Below are 24,705 nucleotides of genomic sequence, written 5' to 3' on the forward strand. Positions count from 1 at the left end.
CTCGGTGTTTTGAAGTGCTCCCTGGCTTGACACCTCGCTTGTTCCCCTGAACATACTTCCTTAACCTTCCCTTTTTTGGTCGTTGATCTCCCTTGTTTGGTCCGGGTTGCCCGACTTTGTGAACCCTCTCCAGCATTTGGACCTCTCGCCTGTTTGACCACCCCACTTGGATTTCCCCTTTGAGCTTTTACCTGCTTCTATCTCAATTGTGTCTTGTTGGTGCCTCTGCCTGCTTGCCAGCTTTGCTCACACATCACTGCTGCCTGCCAAAGGCTTTCTCTAGCTATTTCAGACTCCTCCTGCATCAGGATCCTTCTCCTAACTTTGGCTGCTGCCGCCTGCAGGTCCATTCAGCCGTCCATTACAAGTAGTTGATGGTTGGGATGAGGTTCTTCTGTTCAAAAGCAGCATTTGGTCATGCTCAAACATAACATTACTCATTGAGGCAAACAAGTTCTTCCTTTGACTGGTCTGTGTCAATAATATTATACCAGAAGCCTTGTGGATCATCTTTGTGCTCTTTGGAGAACTTCTGATGGGCAGCAGTGCTCTTTATGGAGAGAGCAGTTGTTTTCTCCTTGCCATGAAAACCACTCTTATTCAGTTGTTTTCTGATAGTTGAGTCATGAACAGTTACATTAGTCAAGACCAGAGTGGCCTGCAGTTCCTTGGATGTTACTCTGGGGTCTTTGAATCCTCCCTGATAATTTTCCCGTTTGTTCTTGGGGAGATTTTGATAGGATCACTGCTCATACGTAGAGTGACTGTGGCCTTGAACGTTCTTCATTTGTTGATGGTCTGTCTGAAAATGGATTGATGAACCGCCAAATCCTAAGAAACCGATTGTAATCCTTTCCAGAGTGATGAGCATCATTAACTCTTGTTCTGAGGTCCTCAAAGATTTTCTTAGATTGTGGCATGAGTTGGCTCCACACACAAGTATTGTGAAGATCAAACAAATAATTTTCTCATCTTTATATATAGTAGGTTAAGGCCTTTTGAACTCCTACTTAATTATTTAAATACCTGATTGTGATTATTCCTTTAAGTGAGTTAATGAAACTAAGGGTTCACTTACTTTTTCACATCTCCTGTATCTTAATTATACATTGTTTGTTTAATTCATGCATCATTGTGTTTCAGGAGACGTGGAATTAGTTAATAGAAACCCTACGGGATATTTACACAGTTTTTTTATTCAAGAAGGCTGTCATGGCAAAACTGTGAATGTGTCCATATTTATCATTGGGTTTCAAAAACCTCATCTCGGCAGTGAGAAACCTTGCACGGCTGAAAATAAAGTAAACTTTTGAAGCTTAAATATACATTTAAAAAATGAATGAAGTTGTTTTCCTTGTATCTGTTAACGTCAGAAATCCTATTAAGATGATTTAATTCTTATCTCATTCCTTAGGCATCCATTTGCTTGGATTTTTGGTTGCACTTCTGAGTAGTTATAATGTCGCCTTTGTTGATGGAGTGCTACTGAATGGACTTATGTTCCCAGTTCAATTCTTTTGATAAACAGAAATTGTGAGGATGGTTATTAAAAGGAGGTTTTCAGACCGGAGGTGACTTGCTCCACTTGGCCACTTATTGCTGCCAACAATATCCAACAAACTGGGCTATTGTGGATACTGGCCACAAGTAGAAGCTGTTAATTGGAAAACAGCAGAGTATTCTCTTTTTATGAACAAATGGCTGTTTTCCTCTCTGAGCAGTAAGAGGCGGCAGGGTGCAGGGGTAGATAAATTAAACAATGGGTTGGTCTTCTAATCTCTAACATATCACTGTCCAGAAAATAGCCCTCCCCCTTTTTAAAATGTATTCAATATTATTATCTGCTTGCACCACTGAAACACTGTAATATCTCTAAACAAATGTGCATAGCAACTATCACCCCAAGGTAAAGGGTTCAGTTGTTTTGTTAGTGTTTTAAGCGATAAGCCACCGGTGTTATCAAGTGAAATATCTTATGCTCCTTTAAATTACATTGTCGCTTCTAATGAATTTTCATAAGCTGGCTGGGAAATTGTGAAGCCTTTACTTCAGTTATCTTATTCATTTCAGGCAGGCAGCAAAGTGCAAATATGATATACCCGGGGACAATTCTGATCTTAATGAATCGCCATACTTTGATATGGAAATTCAGTGTTGGTGCTTTTGTGCCTTGTTTTGCTGTGCTGTGACTTCTATTGCATATTAACCCTGATGTCACTATGGAAATGTTTTGTATGTATCTGGGGGTGTCATTGTCTTCTATGCATTTTATAATGTACATAAATAGCTGTAGTGTTTAAATTTCGCAGTTGTGGCAAATCACCAGATACAGTATATTGAAGTTGTGGTAATAAATACAGTAACTACAAGAAGTTTTCCAACAGTAGAGAACTGCTCCCTGACAACTAATCTAATAATACCCTTATTGTAAATGCACATTTAAAAAATTCTCATTTTCCTTTGAGTTTAGAAAGAAATAAAATGATTTAATATTTTGCAGTTTACATTTGCTATGAACATCAACAACAAATAACACCATCAACTTGATATCACCAATCTAATTTTGATCAAGTGTAGACTCGTAGAGTAATGGGATTATGTTTTTAGGGGGCCAGCGATTTGCCATAGGCACTAATGAAATTTTGAATTTCACAGACAGCGGAAATCAGATTATGTCAGAATTTTCTTTCTTGCTCGTCGTAAGACTGTTTTGTGCTCAAGTGAATTTATTGCAGCAAACTCATGCAATGCAGAAACATTACCCCACCAAGTCAATATTATTAAACACAAGAAGATCCTACACAGTTCTGAATGTGTTTTGTAATTATAATATTAGACTATAATAATGTGTTTTGAAATAGGATTTCTCAGGCGAATCCTTGTGTGGCCTTGTCAAAGCTGGTGTCTCTTTCTTATGAGCTGCATACAAAAATGATATCCCAATAAACAGTGGGATGTGTTTTGCCATTATTGTAAACTACTGAGAAGTCTGGCTGTGGTAAAGGGATTCAACACATCAAAGGAAAACCTCAAAACCATCTTGCTGTTGCAAGTGGTGCTGATGGGCCTGTAGTCAGCACTGTTATCTCTGGATTAAATGACCTTTCCTGAACAAGGACTGTGCTGTAGGAGTTCCTCTTCTTTGGGTGAAATGTTACAGTACATGAACCAGAAGACAGTTGCAAACTAAGGGGAAGTGCTTTTAAAACTGAGAATGGGAAGTATCTTCTCCTACAGAGTTGTTCGAATGGGTAGCTGCGTCAGCATGCGCAGGCTGCAAAGGAACGAGTAAAGGTTTATTCCATGCTGAGACAAACGCAACATTTCAGCTGTGGAGCCTTCCATACCCGAAGAAGGCTCCACAGCCGAAATGTGCTTCTTTTCTTCTCTTTTCAGCATGGAATAAACCATTAATTATTCCTTTTCATACAGAGGATTTTGGGATTGTTGAACCCTAACCCTGCCTTATTTTGGAAGCCCATAGCCTGGCTTCTTTCAAGGAGAGGTTCTGATCAATTAGCTGCCAGTCACCTAGTGGGCTAGATAGGCAAAATGGCCTCCTCTCATTTGTAATCTTTTTTATATCTCTTTTCACAGGCCACATTTTATATAAAGCCTCAAACATGGACACACTATGTTTGACTTCAAGCAATGGTTTTATATGTTATGTAATACCACAGGGGATTCTATAAATAATACAGAGACTTGTACTGTTGCAAGCTTACTCATAGGCGGAATAATTTTTTGTGACATTAGCTACTGAAAACAGTCAGATTTGCCCTGTTAATCCAGAGAGCTTGACTGTGGCAAGATTAGCATTGCGGGAGAGGAGTAATACCCATGCAGTCTATAATATTCGAAATCCTGCACTGATAATGCTTAAAAATAAGAATTCTATAATTTTAGAGCATTTTTTAAATATGTTTTCCCCCAATTCTAGATGAAATGTTGTAATTTTAATCAGGTTGGGCTTGGTAGGAGGATTTAAAAATGACTAATTGGGCATAGTTTTGTTGAACATGGGGTGTCAGGTTATTCAAATTGTGCAATCAAGTGAAAATTACAGTTTAACGAAAAAGAACTTTGTGGATGATCAGAATAAGCATAACCTGAAAACCAGTTTGCACATTTCCTTATTTCTTTTGCCAGCTGACGCAGTTTTTTTTTTTCAGTTCTTCCCACAGACCGCAGTCTTACCAATTCAGCAGTTCTTGATCTTTGGTAGTGTTCTTAGAGAATATTTTTTCTTAGAGTCTGCCACACACTTGGCTTGGGTCAGATTGATTTTTATTGTTCTCAGTTTCTATGTTGGTCACCTGCCATCATGAAAACATTCTAAGTCATTGAGATAGACATGGCCATTTAGTTAAATTAGGCCTGAGGTAAAGTAGATATTTAATCAACCTTGGTAATCACAAGCTACATCCCCAAAACCTGCTTCTGGCTATCCATTGGGTAGACATTAAGAGCCCCTGTTACACAGAAATCTGCCATTAAGGACTGGGCTTGGAATTTGTGATTAGAAGGTCAGTCAAAACCTGAAACATTGGGAATTTATTTCAGGCATCATGGGAAACACACTAACACAGTTTTCAGGACAATATTTCTGTAGTACTTTTTAAACAGAGGGCTGATTGTATTTTGCTGACATTACAAATTGCTATCAAATCATCATGACGTCCTGTCATCTTCATACAACAGAGGAACTTTGAATGACTCTTGATGGGTGATACCTTTTTGGCAAGGGAATGTGTTTAACATTTTGGAGAGACAAAATACTACTTTAACAACTGTAGTCTGAGAAAAATACACTCAAAGACCTCTTATTGTCCAGCTAATCCTTGTAAAACAGACAAAGCAGATACCTTTAACCCCTGAAGAGAGGGGGTGGTATTGTTCAATATATAGCATTTTAATTACTTGGGCCTATTGCCTGTCTCTTTCATAATTTCATGTGCCTAAGTAGCTATAATGTCAGTCAGTATAATTGATTTTTTTTATTTCTTGCAAGGTGCCAGGTTTACCCAGCCTCTAGCAGGACTCGGTTTTTAAACGTTATAATGTATTGCTTACTTTTGTTCAGGCAAGCATGCTGCCCACCTTGATCTTCTGAAGTTGAAATCAATATTACCCTGGTTGTATTTCATTATCCTGTAGGGAAGACCATAATAGTATAATACAAGCTTTTTTGCATCCGTGATTTGTAGCTTTTGCAAGTCTCCAGGTTCCACGGGCCTCTGTGGTAAACAAATTATAATAAAGTACGCTGGCTTTCGAGATAAAGAAAAGTAAATATAGTTAATGCAGCTTAGGCAGAAAACTTAAGCTCTGGTTTGAGTTTTAGGGTGAGGTGGCATTAGAATTGTGCCCCTGCAGACAATTTTCAAATAGCAATACACACAAGATTAAAGACTTAAAATTTGTTTCCAGCATGTTGATTTGTTATTTGATGTATCTTAATATGAATTGTTAATCAAGGATGTTTAAGGGGTCAAGTCATTAGACTATGCATGACCCATAATTATTTGGAGAATAATAAAAATGTGCAATACTGTTTTGGATATTTCGCTGTACTGTTGTACTAGCTGGCCATTCAGGAACTGCAGGATGATATTTGTATGAAACTTCGCTCTTCCTTTTAATGCCCCTCCTGACAAGCAGGAGAACTCCAGTGAAATGCCCAGCAGGGATAGAAACACTTTTGAATGCAGTGTGACTGACAATGGGGGGGGGGGGGGGGCAGGGGGGGGAAGAGTGCAGAAGAAAGCAGGGTGAGACTTCCAGCCTTTGGGCTACTTGATTCTGCAAAAGCTCAGTGGAGGCTGGAAATAGAACGGTTGGATCGTCTGGCACAGTTAACTGCATTCGTTACACAACTGACAGAAATTCTAAATCTAGGCTTTTTTTTTTCTCTGTGTGTGTAAGAGAAATTAAATATGTCATCACATAGATTGCCCGCTGGGATCTCCAGCAACTGCGCTACTCAGCACAGATCATTTTACTTAAGGTTTTGCCACTGTTGATGGCACACAAAGTTAAGCAAAAGCTGCGCTGCACTCATTTTAGTTACATTTTAAGTAACATTTGCACTGCTTTCAATTATGCTACCTGTTAATTAAAAAATTCAGTACACCATGAGTACTGAATAGTTATTAATTGAGAACCTACACTGCCTACCTAATGGAGTTTATAACAAACGTTTGGGAGGGATAACAACAACCAAGATCAATTGGACTCAGCTGTCAGTAATTAGTAATCATTCCTGACAATTTATTCCTCTCCCAAACGCTATAAATACCTACGAGATCCCGATCTCTCTCTCTTGCACATCTCTTGCGTCCCACCTCCACCCCATCTCCACCTCTGCAGCTGCCCCTTGGTCACCCTGCAGGGGGGTCCTGGTCTCCTTGTCCTATGACCGGGAGGCCAGCCCTCAGCCAAGTGGGTTAAGCCACAATTTCACTCCATAATGCTTTATACTTGGGTGTTTGTCATTCCTCGTGAACAAGAGTTAATTTATTATATGCATTTCAGGTGATGGAAATTAAAGGACAGATGATCCATGTCCCCGAGTCCAACTCCATCCTTTTTTTGGGTTCTCCCTGCGTGGACAAGCTGGAGGAGCTGATGGGCCGAGGTCTGCACCTGTCAGACATCCCAATCCACGACGCCACACGAGACGTCATCCTGGTGGGGGAACAGGCCAAGGCCCAGGACGGGCTGAAGAAACGTATGGACAAGCTGAAGGCCACGCTGGAGAGGACGCACCAGGCCCTGGAGGAGGAGAAGAAGAAGACCGTGGACCTCCTCTATTCCATCTTCCCCGGGGACGTGGCCCAGCAGCTGTGGCAGGGTAAAACGGTGCAGGCGCGCAAGTTTGACGATGTCACCATGCTCTTCTCCGACATAGTGGGCTTCACAGCCATCTGTGCCCAGTGCACCCCCATGCAGGTCATCAGCATGCTGAACGAGCTCTACACTCGCTTTGATTACCAGTGTGGCATCCTGGATGTCTACAAGGTGAGACAGTATTCTCTATATTTCACAATGATTTTAACTTTGATGCATGCATGGAAAGCTTTAATTAATTGTGGTGTATTTTATATAATAGTAGGGGCATTTTGTAAAAGTTAAACCGATATTTTGGATGAAAAAACAAGATTATGGTTAATAGAATATGGTTAATACAATACCAAGATAACAAAATATATGTTTACACGAAACTAATGTCTGCGATTGAGGTCTTAGAGCTCAACATTACATTCAACCTCCCACTAGATCACTAACATTGACTTCCCTAGTATATTTAGAAGTGGACATAAATCTTTAGTAAGGATAGGTCAGACAGCTTTAATAAAATCTGTATTTCTACAACAGGTAAGCATAGCCCTTTAGTGATGCTACAGAGGAGACATCTTGTCCCCCAGACAAAAATGCATTCAAATAGTGGCAAACAGATCCAACTGGATATACAGTAAAAATAATTTTACTTGAAATAATACCACTGATCTGATTTAGATGAACCCCTCAGCAGTGCAAATGCTTGGTACTGTATATCCCCCCTCAGAAACCAGAATAGCTAAAAAAAGATATCTAAGAAAAGGGGCAATTAAAATAACAATTTATACAGTAATTGACACAACCCATAACAACATTTAAGATATATTGGTAGAAGAATATTGTCTGCACCTGCCCTTTAAAGACCTCAGATACTATAATTTAAAGATATGAAATGCTACAAAACTAAGGGTTAATACAGCCAATAGCATTAACACCCTCAGTTTAAAGTCTCTTGTCAGTATTTTGACCAATTGAATACCATCAGTACTATTTAGTTACTATCAGCAGTGCAATGATACTTTTTAGTCACACCAAGATTACTATGAAAGGAATAATGTTCCCATGTCTCATTGTATTGTACATTGTCAAATTCTGGAGTTAATTTTTCAATGCTTCCTAAAAATGCAATTGACTCTTTTGAATAAGAGGGCCTTTTATGTAAAATTGCTGAAGATGTTTGGTTTCTTTCTGCCCTGACACTCAACAAAGACAATACAGGTCCAGAGCAAATGTAATATCTATCATCTGCTGTACTATTTAAGGTCACTGAAGATATTCTATATATGACAAGAGCCGATCACACCTAAAATACTGTACTTGTCTTTGGGGGGAACCAGCACACCCAGCAAAAATCCATGCAATGTCCACACAGACAGGTGCCAGCCAGCATCAATCCCAGTATCCTGGGGCTGTGAAGCAGCAGTGCTAACCACCATGCCACCCTGACACTGTGACTGCAGAGCCTTTTCTTTCAGAAGGACATTTTGTCTTTGTTTTTTTGTGCATCCTGTCTGTGTGCCGCTGAATGAACTTGAATAAATGAGGGCTTATTTGATGTCTGGAATGTCTTCTGTGCTACGGCTGGCCACTCTGTTTATTCACACGGCGCAGTCAGCCTCTTAATGAAAAACACTCTGCCTTAAAGACTTGGTGAATCAGCAGGAAAAATGGCCTGTAGAGGTCTTGATATGAGTCGCTGCTCAAATTGCCAGGTTCATCCATAAAAGTGCTGACATCTTTCACTTTTGCTTCACAGTAATTGGTTTCCTCTCTCCCTCAAGTGCAAAGTTCTTTAAAAAAAAAACTGACCAAGGATAAGTCCTGAACTTAGTTACTTACAAGGGGCAAAGATGTGGCGGCCAGAGGCAAAGTTGAATGGATTGATTTCTGTTAACTGCATGAACAAAACAGCCTTTATAGTTTTAGAGAAGATTTACTTATGTGCTGTAAGGTTTGAGCATGGTCTGACTGAAGACTGACATTTCCTTTCCTTACAACAATTAAATTGTCCGTCACCCTTTGCTGTTTGTCAAAACAGGGGTCAAATGGGATTGTTGTTTGCCATTAACATTTAAATTAATAAGTAGCTGATACCTTCACAGAAATATACAGAATGTGTGTAAGAAAAATATGAAATATGTTTGCAACAAGGTGCACATATGTCCAACACCTGAAACCTTGGTCAAATGGCTCATTAATTATTTTTTATTTAACCAAATCAATTGAGAATAATTTAAGAATTTCCCATTTACAATGACGAGTATGCTTTTATGCAGCAGGGCATTTACTGCAACAATATAGTGAAATAATATACACGACTGTATGAAAGCAGCATCCCCTCTGAGATTTTGAATCTACAAACCTCTTAACTAACTGCTACACCACACCACCACGCTTCTTTGGGATAAAACTGAAATTATAACTAATAAAAACACTGACTGCTGAAGAGGCTTAGAAATCTTATGAAAAAGAGCCGCTGGACAGCTGGAATTGAGCTGGAACAACCAAACCTTTTCCTTTTTTTTGGAACAGTTGGATTTTTTAATTTTACTTGTCTCTCCCAAAATCATCATTTTAATTCTGTTTACAATAAAACTCTTCAGGTGTCAATGGATTGCAGGAGGGATGAGGCATGCCACAAGAATTCATTAAATTGAATGTATGCTGACACCCTGTTTGGCCTTGATTTGTACCTTTAAACACATTTATCCAAACACCATGCTCCTGTAATTACCGCATAAGTGACATACTATTATTATGTTTCTTTCTCTGTGCATAGACCAAATCAGCTATACTTTACATATACAAAATACATGCAACATACTTCTCTACCATATTTACAGTTCTGGCTGCAGCTCTTTATTGTTCTGTTTTGAGTAGCTATGCTGTAGCCAGAACCTTCAAAGCTTGGAAAACTCATCAATCCCGGGAACATTATGATATAGAACTTTTTTTTCTGGCAAAAAGGTGTACTGCTTTGTGCTTACCTTGCCATGAAAAACAGCACTAGAACTGGGTTTGGGTTTACGTTGTAAAAACATGCACTGCCTACAGTTTGATTATGTACAGGGACTCCATAAAAAAATGATGTTTCCGTCATCTTCTGAGATGAGGGAGATTTTCTGGAAATGTAATCAGCCTAGCTAATATTTACTAGGATAGCAATTGGGATGTAATACAGGAAAATTGAAAAGATAATCATTACTCTCAGCAGAGGTAACTTCTGATAGTCCCAGTGACCTATATTCTGTCGCTTGATATAGAAATAATAAATTGTTCTCTGTGCTTTTTGTGCCCTGAACATGCACTCTTTAAAACTCTGCTGGACTCATTACACAGCAGCTTGTGGACACCCGAAGAAGGCTCCACATCCGAAACGTTTTCTTTCTTCTCTTTTCAGCATGGAATAAACCTATTACCTGTTCCTTCATAACTAATGTTATTCTGCCTCTCTGACAAACCATCAACCATCAATAGCTACACATGAAATGTTATTCAGTTAATCAGGAAAAAGCTGATGGGGATGAATTTGTGATATAAAATTTTAATGGCACTGCTCTGTTTTTAAAGCAAACGTCGCAAAATGAAGAAAGCACGATAGACACGCTTTATTTAGTTCATTTGAGAGACCAAAAAGGGTCTTTTTTACCCTAATCCAATTCAAAGGAATGCTGCTCCATTGCAACATTGGCTTGCTTGCCCTGCTGATCAGGAAAGGGTTAAAGAAGGTAATCACTTGTGTTTTTCCCTGACAGATTGAAACAATAGGTGATGCTTACTGTGTGGCTGGAGGCCTCCACAGGAAGAGTGACTGCCATGCCAAGCCCATTGCACTAATGGCACTAAAGATGATGGAGCTCTCAGAAGAAGTTCTGACACCGGATGGAAAACCCATCAAGGTAAGGAGATAAGAAAGCTGCAAGATGCCAAAAAGTTTTCAAGCAATCGTTTTACACTCAGTGCTAAACTTTTAGAGTACGTCTGATACAGGTAGGCTACTGTATAGTGATTAAAAACCAAATTCTGCAAATTTGCGGGAATGAACTGTTTACAATATTTTAGGTTATAGCTGCTTATCAAGTTTAAATTTGTATAAGTCGTGCATTAACAGGAAATAAAATACTGCACGCCCCTGTGACTTTACGTATTTCTTAAATGAGGAAGTTCAAAATGGCAACAAGCAATGCCTCATGATGTATGGATGGAAAAATTCCGTGAAGTGATTTTTGATTTGATTTTTTTATTTCCTGTGATGATAAAATTTCATTGTAATGTTCCCTCCAGGAGTTGATGCTTTGTGAGGTTAGATATAAGATGTTATGGATGGCCAGACAAAATGCAAAGCAGTAATTGAATCTCTAGAGTTCAGATGAAGTCCACACACCTTTTGGACTGAATTACTGTCCTTTGTTCAAAGCAGACTTTCTATTATAACGTGAAGAATGTGTTCTCTTCCCAGTTCTTGTCTTCTTATATGACACTCAAAGAATGATTTGACGAGAAGTCAAGTTGTGCGTTTCCATTCACCTTACACTTTGCTTTCATATTATGATTTAAGTTCATTTGTTCTAGTTGGACAAAAATCTATGCATCAGTTAGCAACGTTTTTATTTGTTTTCAATAAATCAAACCCAAGTTGAGTAAAATGTATGATTATCAAACATTGTCTAAAGACACTTAAATTGCAAACGCAATCTACAGTCCCCGCTGAGGAAGTGGGTATTCAGTAAGTCAAAGTTAGATCATTGTTTTCTTTGATTTTGCTTCGACTTCTTTTACCAGGATTAATTGTTTCACTTTACCTCTGTAATTTAAGACCAACTTGTAGCTAATGTCCTATTAAATTGCTTTGCTGAAAATGATGACATTTACACAGGTTCGGGTTCAACTTGCTAATCAATTTCACGAATGCAAACACATTGACTTCGTAATACTTTGCCTTTACGTTAGGGACAATCAGGCTTGTGCAGTAATGGACTGGCTTGACCTACCTCACTCCACCCTCTTGACAGTGCATTGAAGGGACACTAAAATGATGGATTTATACATTCTTCACTTATTCATGGCCTTCCTTCTTCAGTCTCCTCAGTCGTGGGTATAATTAATTATCGTGTAATTGTAACTGGTTAAGAAAAGAAAGCTTTTTTGTATTGAAAGTATTGAAAGCCTGCTGAGTGGGGGCTTTGAAAAATCGAATATCTTGGAAGAACATCCAGTTACTAATAAGAAAAGCCGATATTTAGAATATATACAGTATAGGGCTTTGGGTATACCTTGTAGGTTTTGTTATTTGATAGCTAATATTGCCTCTTTACTTGGCATACCAGTGTGTTCATACTGGTATGCCAATTGGTTGAGACAGGAAAAAAATTATTTTTAGCAAGGAGCTATAATTTCTTAGGATTCTGATTTCAATATGCAGTAACTAGCAGAAGATGTCGAACATTCATTTTCGGCCATAGTTCTCAGAACATAATTCCTTTCCTACCATCTCTCAACATCTGTTAGTATTGTAATTAAACAGCAGTGCTTCACTAAAAGAACTATATAATTTAAAAGCTTCAATCCTTTGACTCCCTCTCAGTTTGATAAATTAGATGAAACCTGCAGATTATGTACCCAGGTTCAGTGTTTAAAATGTGAGGGTTCTGTTTTGTACAGCTACAGGAAACAGAATTAAATGTGTTTGTCATAGCTTTAAGTAGCATGGGACAAAACAGCCTCACAAAGCTCTGGGTTACAGGCAGAAACAAAATTAGGTGTAGACTTTCTCTTTGATATCTGTTCAAGAATAAAAATGTGCTTTGCATTTGGATGCAGCTTTAGTAGCGCAGTTTTAATTGAAAGACCTTTATCTTAAGGGAGAGGAAGACAACTCCTGAGCTCTCTAGAAAATAGTTTTATTATTTGCTACAACTTACAAATGGACTTTTTCACATATTTTTTATAATTATGCACTCAAGAATACACAAGTCTTTTAGAACACGTGTTTCCTACAGTACATACTATTTGTTTTAAAAAATCAACCAGCTTTTATGTGTGTATTTTGAGAAATAAAAAAGGCTGAATTTATAAAACCCAGTATAGTAAAACAGAATATTTTTTATCTTAGTTTTATGATAGAAGTAACTGTTAGGCATTGTTTATGAACAACACAGAAAGCATGCAAAATGTATTATTCCTCCTTGCCTCAAATAGCATGGATATAAAATATATCATTACATAAGAAAACTGTAAATTGAAATGTACCACATTACCTAATACATATGAGCTGCTGCACCATCTGATACTTTCAAATGCTTGCATATTAAATATTAATGCATTTGTTTTAGTTAAGGGGATCTCTAATTAACCGCTGCTGCTTGTTGCATGATCTGTCAAAAACAATTAAAACACAGCAACCAATTAACCAATTAACATTTAACAAGTTAGCTCAAGAAAATGTATGATTACATAACAAAGTTACCTGTCAGATAGTAATTAAAAATATTAGTTTATGTTTTTTTTTAATTCAGTGAGACTAGCTACAGATTGGGGTCAGATAAGGTCCAGCAGAGTAAAGACACAAGTAAACAGATGGGGTCCATTGACAACTGCCCAATAATCTGTTGTGAAAGGACAGCTTTTAGTATATAATGGGGTAGGTTATAATATTTTAATTACAGTACATGTAATGACAAGGAACTGCTGCCTTTGAGTGGCATTGTAGTTCTTTGGGCTAGTGTAAAAAATATTCTGACATGTTCCTTGCTAATAATTATATCAACCCTTTGCTGTTTATGAAATTTAACAAACTTTTGATTTAGCAAATTAATATATTGCTATTTAAGTAATATATGCGTTTAACCTTTAACAGTTATTTCAGGAGTTTGGTCAGATCCTAATAAGTGTGATAAAGAGACTAAATGTATTAGAGGTTTGTTTGGAGTAACTCGCCTTGCTGAGAGAACAGCAGCCTTACTGTAAGGAAGAGGCTGTCGAACCTCCCCACCAACACTTTGAGAGGAATGAGCTAGGGAGCCGCTATAAGGGTGAAGTGGGGTGACAGGAAGGGTGCAAGAGAGATGTTCAAAGGAAGGTTCATACGTACCTGTAGATACGTAGAAGCAGATGTTAGGATTAACATTGTCGAAAGGATCTGACCTTCCTCCCAAATTTAAGAAAAAATCATACATTGTTTTAAATATATTTTGCATGTTCTTCCAAGAAGATGCAAAATTCCAAGTGGCATTTTACCAAGGTTAAAACAATTTTAAAGGTATTGCTTTTCATTATAATGCACAGCCACAAGAAATGTAGTAGTTCATACTGTACTGTATATATAATCAGCTAACTGTGAAGAAAAAGGAAATGCCTGACTTCTCTGTGCAATATTTATTTTAAGTGATAGATACTTTGATGCTGCTAAACGGTCAGAGATAACAGTGCTTTATTAAAATGCCAAAATAAGTAGTCCGACATCTGTTGTGAAAAGCATTTACAGACTATTACGAAGAAATGATCTAGCCCCTTGTTGCAACAGGTAGGGAATCCTAATACATCAAGTGTGACACATGATGAAAATGAGAAATACAAGCAGTAATAGCATCCACCACCATCACATTTGTGATAATTAATGTTAAAAAGTGTTTAATGCATAGTGTTCTACGCAGAGCAAATAGCTTTTTTAAGGTCTTGTTTATCTGAGACTCAATCTGATATGAAGATAAAGCATACAATTTGGCATTCATTTTCACCCTGAATACAACAGTGCACTATTCACAATGCAAACAGTGATCAAACACAATCCAAAAGCATTTAATTTTTTACTTTGCGAATTTTTGTAGTGGTAGGGAAGCTTGCAGAAAAGGAGCTTATTTTATGGATTAAGTAGCGTCTGTTGAAGAGGTGTGCTGATTTTTGATATATTGTTCATTTTGACATCTGGTAGTTGACTTTACTGCACGTAAAGTCTCGAATGAAAATGTAAATGTTTTGTTTGTTTTTGGTTGCCTAGACATCTCCTCTCGTGAATCATCTCTGGGACAAGGTGTTAGAGTGAAGCAAACTGAAAACTCAGTAATGAAAATATACGGCAGTGTACAGTGTTTACTATCAGAGGAGTATCAAAATTGCAGATTTTGATTGGGGGACAAGTTGGGGCAGAACGGTGGCTCTGTGGCTAAGGATCTGCACCTGTGGCTGGAAGGTTGCCGGTTCAAATCCTACAACTGGCAGAGGAATCCTACTCTGTTGCTCTCCTGAGCAAGGCCCTTAACCCCAACTGCTCCAGGTGTGCCATATAATGGCTGACCCTGTGCTCTGACCCCAAGCTTCTCTCTCCCTGTCTGTGTGTCTCATGGAGAGCAAGCTGGGGTATGTGAAGATAATTCCTAATGCAAGAAATTGTAAAGGGTTAATAAAGTGATGTTATTATTATTAAGTCCCATAAACAGCATCTTAAAATGTGTTTGCATTTTAGAACGGTTTAATACACTGGTATATCATGGGTGATCAAATTACTGTGTTGGTGCCTTTCAGGTAAGTAAAAAGCAAGGTGAGTTGTTTACATTGCCTGAGGTAAATTGCTCCGTAAGCCTTGAAATTGCTGTCTTTACACAGAACATTCTCCTTGCGACCGTTTACAGTGTGGCTTCTTACCCTGAGATCTCTGTGGCAACAGGCAACTGGAATAGACACCCTCCAGCTAACTGTGTGAACATTCATGCGTTCTTCTTCTGATGGCCGAGGAAAAAAGATTTCTCTTGCCAGCACTTGCAAATAAGAAGACATTTTAAAGAAACTACTGTTTCACATAGTTTCATACTTATAGTGGACCATTTCAATGGATGTAAATTATTCACTTACTGTATTTTTATGCTTGTATTAAATGAGCTTTCTACTGATTTAGGGTGCCGTTCTTTAATGTAAATGCAAACTGCAGTAAAGCAAAGCTTTGCCAATGGTTATTTATGAGCCGGTGTCTCTGCTTCCTAGGGAGCCAAGTAGATGATAGAAATTGTTGTTCCACTGACTGAAGGAGCATGGATCTATATACTGCTATTGTTCACTTCTCCATTATTATTTGCTGCTCAAAATATAACAAGTTCCAAGAGTCGTTTGCCTTTTACTCCATACCCACTGGAGCATGCTGAATGGAGCCTCCATTTCCAGTTATTTTTGTACTTAATGACATCAGAGTGTTGCCTCAGGAGTTACCATGTTTGGGATGGGAGAGGAGTATTACAGTATATTGTTAACACCCAATAAAAATGATATGCTCTAATACAGAACTGAGAGTCTAGATACTGTATTTATACCATATTCTAATGCTTTGATTATCTGCCGTGTGCCCTATTTTCCAACAAAATATATATTTTGCTTTGTAATAAACATAAATGTAGGAAAGAAAAACGTTTAAAATGAATATTTATGAACACACCTCTGCAAAATGGTCTCAAAGCAAATTCTCCATCTCCTTATCATGACTTCTTAGTAATACTTTTTCTTTGGCTTTGAAATGGTTTAAGCTGAATGACAAAATCCCATAATCTACTGCACGACTGCAGAGAGGGGGGTTTTAACGTGTAATTCCTGAGTCTCTCTAGCCTTCATCTTGGCAGCATTCAGAGAGAGGATGTGAAAATGATATATTCCACATTATAAACAGAGTGTTAGAATTAAACACAATGAAACACCATTAACAGCAGAAAACCACAATTTAAATTTACTGGGAGGCAATCAAAAATGCCTACTTTGAAGAAACAAAATCAACAGTTGTTGCATCTTAATTTAATTTCATGGTGAATCAACAGCATGTTGCTGGTGTTCAGTGCACTGAACCCTAGGAACACTATCTAGAAGATGCGTTCCCAGATGTATTTGGAACACCCTAGAGGTGTCTTAAATTCTCAATGCTTAGCTGTTTTGCTTTTTCCTTTTTCCATCACTTTATTTCTCTAACGCAAATAAACAAACATTCATCTTTCAAGTGGGATTGAGCAGCGGTTGGATTTTTTCTTCTGCTGCAGTGAGACACCCAGAACTAATGCATGAAGGCTGTATGTCAGGTGTGCTCTTTCAAAAATTGTGATGCCAGTCTATTCATTATTATTCTCTTGTAGTTTGTTTATTTGCAGATGTAAAGCCCCTGCTGGATATGATTGTGCAGTAAGTCAAACGTTGTATACCCTAGAATATAAGATGTTATGGCACAATCTCCATTTTCATGCAGTTAGGCCTAGAAATAGATTTTTAAACACCTCTTTACTGCTACAGTACATAAGAAACAGGATCACATCACTCTTAGCCACCAAAGCAGAATTGTTAGGTTTGTGGTTTGCAGAAGGCTGTGCGGAAAACTCTTATTATCCCCTTGAGTGTGTGTGGTATAAAGCATCAGGAATGTGCACATACAACTATTTTTAACCTCGCTGAAATGGTGAATCTTGAATATTTTACTGAGGTGGTAGCACTCGTATAGTCAATTGCTCTCTGGCAATACAGTCATCTGTGGAGTGGAGGTAATCAGTGGGAATCCGTGATGCAACGCAAATAGAATACTAGAATAAAAGGATTCCAGGATGGGAAGTCGTTGCTGGTGTCGTTGTTCAAAAAGGCAAGCACCACAGGATCTGAGACTGAATTTTTTTTGTATCCCTCTGTGTTGCAAAGCAAAGATGACATTTGACACAATCAGACCTGAGGCCATCTCCCTGGGAAGGCAGAGAAATGTCAGGTCTGCAGAAAACGAAAGAGAGTGAGAGAGTGTGTGTGTGTGTGTGTGTGTGTGTGTGTGTGTGTGTGTGTGTGTGTGTGTGTGTGTGTGTGTGTGTGTGTGTGTGTGTGTGTGTGTGTGTGTGTGTGTGTCTGGGCCTCTCATTTTTAATGAGTTTTATTGGCACAGTATTATTCTGTCCTGAGCAGCTATTCATCACAAAAAAATAACATGGAATGGTGATAGTTTCAGTGGGAATTATAACATTGTATTACTCATTCTAAGTCTGAATATAAACATAGAAATAGAAGAATCTGTTTATGCAACAAGAGGAAACCACATCACATGTGTCTTACTTGAGTTAATAACATTAACAGGTCTTAATTACATTGTTGTGAGACCTTGTGAAAAGACAAAGGAATTAGGTAAATGCCATTTTCTTAGAAAACACAATGAAAACAAAGTCCTCCTAAACCAGGGAAATTTAAATGTGTACCTGTGATGGGGCTAAACTGATTGTATAATTCTGAATAGAAACAGCATTAAATTGAGCATTCGGTGCTTTAATCCTCCAATGTGTGTCGCCAATGACATATTATTGTATTTATTGTGAAAGCTTTCAGTATCAAGTTTCTCATCAGTACTGTAGCTATTGATTTCTTCCTGAATTCCACCCTTGAGTTATTATTTATTCAAAAAACACTTCGACCACATTGATGTATTTCCCTTATAGTGTGCAAAGTAAGAGGGCACTGATTTGTGTGTGTATATTGGAGAAGACTGAACAAGATATAAACAAACTCTGAAACCTAAATGCAGGTCAGATGAAATGGTTATTGTCTTGAAAGGAAAAGAAAAAAAACATAAGCCACAAGAGTGCCTTGCAGAAGTATTCAGACTCTTCCATTGGTGTCCCGTTTGGGGATACATTTGCAAAATGATGCATTCTCATTTTTCAACACATTTTATTATTATTGTATGTAAAATCTGGAGACTCAAACTGAAGGATTCATAGAGTAAGATAAGTTACAATGAATATTAGACAAAGAGAAAAACATTAAATATGTTTATTGCATAAGGAATCAGACCCATGAACTCAATATTCGATGGAAGCACTGGTGGCAGCAATTTTAGCTGCTAGTCATTTTGGTCAATTCAGAAATGTATCACAACGTTGCCACCAACATGCTTGCTTGACAGTATGGTGGAATGGTGATGCTCTATGTTGAGTTTGCATCAGATGTAACACTTTGCATTTAGACCAGAAAGTTCCAGTTTTATCTTTTCTGGCCACAAGACCTGGCAACACGTTTCTGTATCACTTATAATTTCGTTGAAAGCTCCATATGGGGTCTGAGTTGGGTTGTCCACACTTCCATATGGGCCAGCTTTGCGGAGTCATTGGAATATTATTGACTCATGAACATTTCCTCTCATTTCCAATGGTGCAAAGCTGCCATCTATGGAATTATGACTGAATGCCTCTGTCGGAATCCCCCCCTTGAAGGGTGGAGCTCTGTAGCTGTGTCAAAATCGTCATTGGACTCACAATTAGCGTACATCCCTTCTCATCCTGCGGACAGGTTCCTCCTTGTCCAGCCAGTCAGTTTGGGGTGGGAAGGACACCCTCCTCTAGGCAGTGTCTGGGTACCTTCCATTTCATAATGATGGGCTTCACCGTGCTCAAAGATATATTTAGAATAATTTATACCCTTCTTCTGATCTGTGCTTTATGCAACTTTGTACTGTAACTCAATTGTTCTTGAAGCTCCTTGGTATTCATGATTGACTCTGTGCTTGAAATTCACAACCTGACTGGACTGAGGAATCTCACAGAGACAGGTGAATTCAGAAATCATGCAATCCACTGTTATTGCACACAGAAGCTGCACAACTAATTGTGTTGCTTATTAATGTAATTCTGTGTACATAAATACATTTAGGTTTACCAAAGAAAAGGTTTAAAGGCACAACATTTGAAAACTTACATAATTTTGCAAGGCACAGTGCGTAGTGCTTTAATGGTCTTTTAAAAGCTGCCTTAATGGAGGAGGGAGTTCTGTGAATACATCTGTCATATACATGTATTGTCCTTCCTTTTAACTCTTTAAAATAGCAGAAGGCAGTACAAATAGAGTTAGTATGTCCAGAAAAGAAGAGAACAAAATGCCAGCAATCTAGTGCCAGATTGTTTGACTTCTGCAGGCATTCACACTATTTCTGTGGCAATACTTTGTGTGGGCTGGTCCTTATAAGGACTTAAAGATGAAGTCTGTGTAAAGGAAGACTGGCTTTTCATTTTCTTGACTTGTAATAACATACATACTGTAGGCCTACTCTTGTTTCTGCTAGACAAAACACTAGGTGTGCACTGAGTGATCGGTGTGTGTGGTACTGATGTGTTGTCAACACAGGAGCCTCCCCCCATCCCAATCCGAACTGCAACTAATTTGGAAATCTGGGTTCTGAGAGGCAGCTGGAGTGTGAGGAAATGCTGCTCTCCTGCTGGGGTCAATGGGGGGTCTGTACGTCTCTGTGCAGTGATGGAGCAGCAGGAGGGTGGGGGCTAGATCTATCACAGAACTCAACATAACTCTGCCTTGTCTGGTCCGAGCATTTTTTTCTTAAATGGACAGTAAATTAAAACAGCCGTGCACTTCTGTGTTGTATTCTGTCTCTGTTGCCAAACCTTCTCTGTGGATCGTGATATAATTAGACTTGGGTAAAGCAGAGTAAACAGACAGTGGTGTACAAATGAATGGAACAGAAATTGAAAGGAACAGCTCTGGAATTGGAAAGAGATTTTTAACAGCCAGCATTAATTACTACATGCTATGGTATGACTACTGGGTACAGTATGAGCATAAGCACACAATTATGCACAAAAACTGTGTTGAACATACACAGTGTGTTCAGCTTTCAGGGGTCTAATGAGGTGTTTAGTCTGCCACTAGTAGTAAGTTTGGGAGTATTTTTGTGTGATTGAAAGAACCATATTTATTTTTTTCCTTTTTGCAATTTAAGAAGGTTGTTACCCAGGAATAAATGGACACAGACAGAATCTTAAGGCCCAAACATTGAGATGATTACCAGTTGCTCTCACCTGTTGTTTTGGGGTGATATCTTCAGTACTCCTCTACAAGCTTTTAGTTACTCCTCAGAAAGATCAGAGCATATTTTTCTCTCTAGCACAAGGATCAATGCTTTTATATGACCATATTATTTTGTGAAAGGTTGATGCTTTGTGTTCACATTCTCTGTACTGTATATATCGCCATATATTCGACAGCTCAGGACAACCCATTGTGCCCTCCTCAAAAGGAGAATTGAATTGGATTGTTTTTCTCCATCATCATAAAATCACTGAACCAGAGAAAAAACTGGAAAAAGACACGTACAAAAAGTGTACAGCCCTGTCAGGAGACATGTACAGTAATTACCAGGCTGCCTCCTAATGCTGGCCCATGTGTCTTCTCTGGTGGAGTGGGAGGAGTGGGAGGCTGCTAAGCAGTATTAATAGACTCCTTCTGCTCCACCAGCACAGAGTTCACGGGGAAAGAGCATATTCTGCCAAGCATGCAGTATTCTCTAACAGCACCCTGTGTAAGCACTTATGAAATTATGCTCTCCTGCATTCTGACTAACAGGCTAACAGAACATCCTCAAGTTGGATTCTGTCTGGAAATTAACCTATTGGTTATGCTTTGCATGAGAGCAATATTCCATTGGGAATAAATGTGGATCTCACATGACAGATCAATCTCCAGTACCTGCTACAGACAAATCTGGGATCTAATGTTCTTGGTAACTGTAGTTGACTTTACTACCGCAACAAGTAATGTTACATCTTTCAGGCTGTTTTAAAATGGGAACCTGATCGGTTTTCATGACCAATTTCAATCTGATTTCAATCACTTCATGGGTGTACCACCTGTAAAAATGTAAATGTCTGTGTGCTGTTACTGAAACTGTCTGAAGTGGAGTTAAATGTAACATCCTTTCTAGATGTTGCTGCCAGGTACAGAGTACATTCAGGTTGTTTTCAGCTAGGGTTAAAAACTTCTGCTCGGGCAAATTTCTACACTTGGCTACTCTCAGGCCTTCTAATGTGAAAATGTTGCAGCTCTAAATACACGAGGAAGCTGTGGTCACATAATTACATTAATGACCATGATAGCCAAGGTGATTTGTTTATCATCATGAAAATATGTTCAGCATTGGTTTGGATTGACACTGATTTCTGCCATCTTGTTTTTATTCCATTGTCCTTTTGGTATGCTCCCATGCTTACCATCATGTGTGGTTTCCTGGCACCCGTCAGTGGTTTGCCTCAGAGATGCCTGTGTTTGAGAGGATAATTGGGCTTTTGGCTGGGATATCTTGGCAATGTAAAGTCACTTGGTAAATGTGAAATGTGTGTATCTATTCCTAGAATGCTAGACTGTTTTTTCCTGAATGAGTCTAATGCCAGTGTATTACTAATTCCAGTACAAATGTGCCTAAGTAACAAATGAACAAGTAACTGCTCCTTTATTTGCCCAGAATAAAAGCTCTGGAAGGTGCTTGTTTTGAAGCACGACATTAATTCATTCTTGTCTCCTGTCTTACTGTCAGCTGAGGATCGGGATTCACTCTGGCTCCGTTCTGGCAGGGGTTGTTGGTGTGAAGATGCCTCGATACTGCCTGTTTGGGAATAATGTAACTCTTGCCAGCAAGTTTGAATCTGGAAGCCATCCTCGGTGCATCAATGTCAGTCCAACTACATACCAGTAAGTACAAGTAATACTTATATAGCACTTTTTCTGGACACTCTACTCAAAGCACTTTACATGTAACAGTGACTCTCCCCCCACCAACACTAATGTGCAACCTGGATGATTTGACAGCAGCCAAAGTACGCCAGTACGCTAGTATGCTCACGACACACTAGCTATCAGTAGGGAGGTGAGAAGAGTGATGAAGCCAGTTCATAGATGGGGCTTATTAGGAAGCCATGACTGATGAAGACCATGAGGAAAATTTAGTCAGGACACCAGGGTACCACCCTTACTCTTTTCGAGAAAAACCCTGGGATCTTTAATGACCACTGAGAATCAGGACCTTGGCTTTCTGTCTCCTCCAAAGGATGGAACTACAGTGTAGTGTCCCCATGAAGTTTGTGTTAACAAGTTTGCATCTCCCTATGCAAAGGAAGAATTATAAAAAATAGTTTTGTAGAAGCATAGAAGCATAAAAGATGATAATGGAACATTGGTTACCCTTTTCTCTACAATGTTACAATGAAGTAAAAATGGAGAAGTCCATTTTAAGAATTCACTTCTCTCACAATTAAATTCAAATGGCTCATTAGACAAAGACCATTTCAAGATAGAATATATTTTTTTCCAGAATGGTAACCATTGCAAGCATTGTGAAGTATTGTATAATGGGCCAATTTATTCCTCTTTCCTTACATGTATGTGTGGTATCTAATCACAGCCTCACTCTCCTTATGAATGGGTTCGGTGTTCTTTTTTTTTCTTTGGTTTTTGTTAAAAGTCTCAATATACAAACTCAAAAGTTAAATAATTTTCAATTCTCTTTCGCACTTTATTACTGCATCATAGAGCAAGTTTAAGGCATTAATGAATCCTAAGCCTATTATGCTAGAACTTTGTCTTCAGATCAATATGAAAAAAATTCAGCATGTCACTGAATCATTTTCCATTGAATAAAAAAGGCAAATGAAATTGCCCTGAACTTAAAATTGAAAATGTTCAAAAGAATTATATTATAATCTTTTTGTTACTTTTCCTTGCCTACTCACTTAAGCCTTTCCCAAGCAAAACGTGTCCTTTTGATTACAGAATCCCCCTCCTCCACCTTAGATGTGAAAGATGATAAGTCAAATATATTCCAAATTTGGTGGGTTTATAACAAAAAACAAATAGTGACTATATTAAAACAAAGACAAAAAATGGATATACTTTTTTGTGAACCTGCATGTAATTTCTGAATGAACAATGGGTTCAAGATCTCATTGATGTTTAGTCAGCCATGAACTGGAAACCTATTTTCTATCTAAAGGTAGTAACGACTAGGATTTTTCTTGCTTTTAGGTAGGTAATTCCATTCTAGCTACACACCACAGCTTATTGGTGTAACAAGAGCAGGTCCAGGCTCCCGCGAAGCATAGTTCAGGACCCTATGCAGACGGTACAATCCGTAAGTAAGTGGAGAAGGACATCAGGGGAGAAGACGAAGAGGATCAGGATGGGTTGACAGATAGGGGGGCGTGACGATGGTGATCCGGTGCTTGGGGGGCATGGTTTCGGCATGGTTTCGGCATGGTTTCATGGTTTCCTATCATGGAAAACTGGAGTTAAGCAAAATTAGTTGAACAAGTCTTTGAGCTCCCCTTCAGTTTGAAACAATACTACAAGTAAATTAGAGTTTCAGCATATGGAATTAATCAACTGTTTGATTAGGTTGATTTTTTTTGTATAATCATTGACTGTATATTGATACATTGAAGAGATCTGTGCAGAGGGGACAAAGGATTTAGAGCATAAAAACAAGAAAAGCAACATTGTCTTCAACTGAAAGATGAAAACATGTTTGCTTAATATAGTTTTTCAGATTTTTTTATATGCTTTCAATTGTATTTGTCAGGTGTATTGTTATCTGCACAATGTAATAACGACATTTGACACCTCTGTCATACAGTACTGGAATAATTAATTAACCATGTGCTAAATTTAAATCAACCTCACCTGTTTTTTCAGGCATGATCTTTAGATTGTCTGTGTTCCTGCAGTGGCCCCATAACAGTTTAGCTATGTAGAGCATTGTTTTGCATTTAAGGTACAAGAAATCCAAAGTATACAGGGAGCAACAGAGTGGGTAGCAGATTTCTACCAGTTGATTTTGCTGCAGAAATCGGTCATAACATTATGAGGACTGACTGATTTGTATTCTTTTTATGAGTGCATTTCCATCATCCACTTTCTAACTGCTTCATCCAATTCAGGGTCTATCCTGGCAAGCAACAGGTGCAATGCAGGACACACCTTGGACAGGACAGTGCATTGCAAGGCACACTTAGACACATACACTCACACAAGGGCCAACCTACCAGTATGTATTTGGAGTGTGTGAGGAAACTGGAGCACCCTGTGAAAACTCATGGT

General features: G+C 38.5%; 1 protein-coding gene across 1 annotated transcript in view; it reads left to right on the forward strand.

The window, feature by feature from the left end:
* The window catches only part of gucy1a2 (guanylate cyclase 1, soluble, alpha 2), a 45,644-nt gene that overhangs the window by 16,343 nt on the left and 4,596 nt on the right, over positions 1-24,705 (forward strand). The window contains exons 5-7 of the mRNA XM_088921802.1: positions 6,535-7,020; positions 10,596-10,739; positions 22,151-22,305. Coding sequence (XP_088777928.1) covers positions 6,535-7,020; positions 10,596-10,739; positions 22,151-22,305 — 785 coding nt within the window. The remainder of the gene's footprint in view (positions 1-6,534; positions 7,021-10,595; positions 10,740-22,150; positions 22,306-24,705) is intronic.

The sequence above is a fragment of the Atractosteus spatula genome, chromosome 7 (genome assembly GCF_055471065.1).
Source record: "Atractosteus spatula isolate fAtrSpa1 chromosome 7, fAtrSpa1.hap1, whole genome shotgun sequence".
Taxonomy (NCBI): domain Eukaryota; kingdom Metazoa; phylum Chordata; class Actinopteri; order Semionotiformes; family Lepisosteidae; genus Atractosteus; species Atractosteus spatula.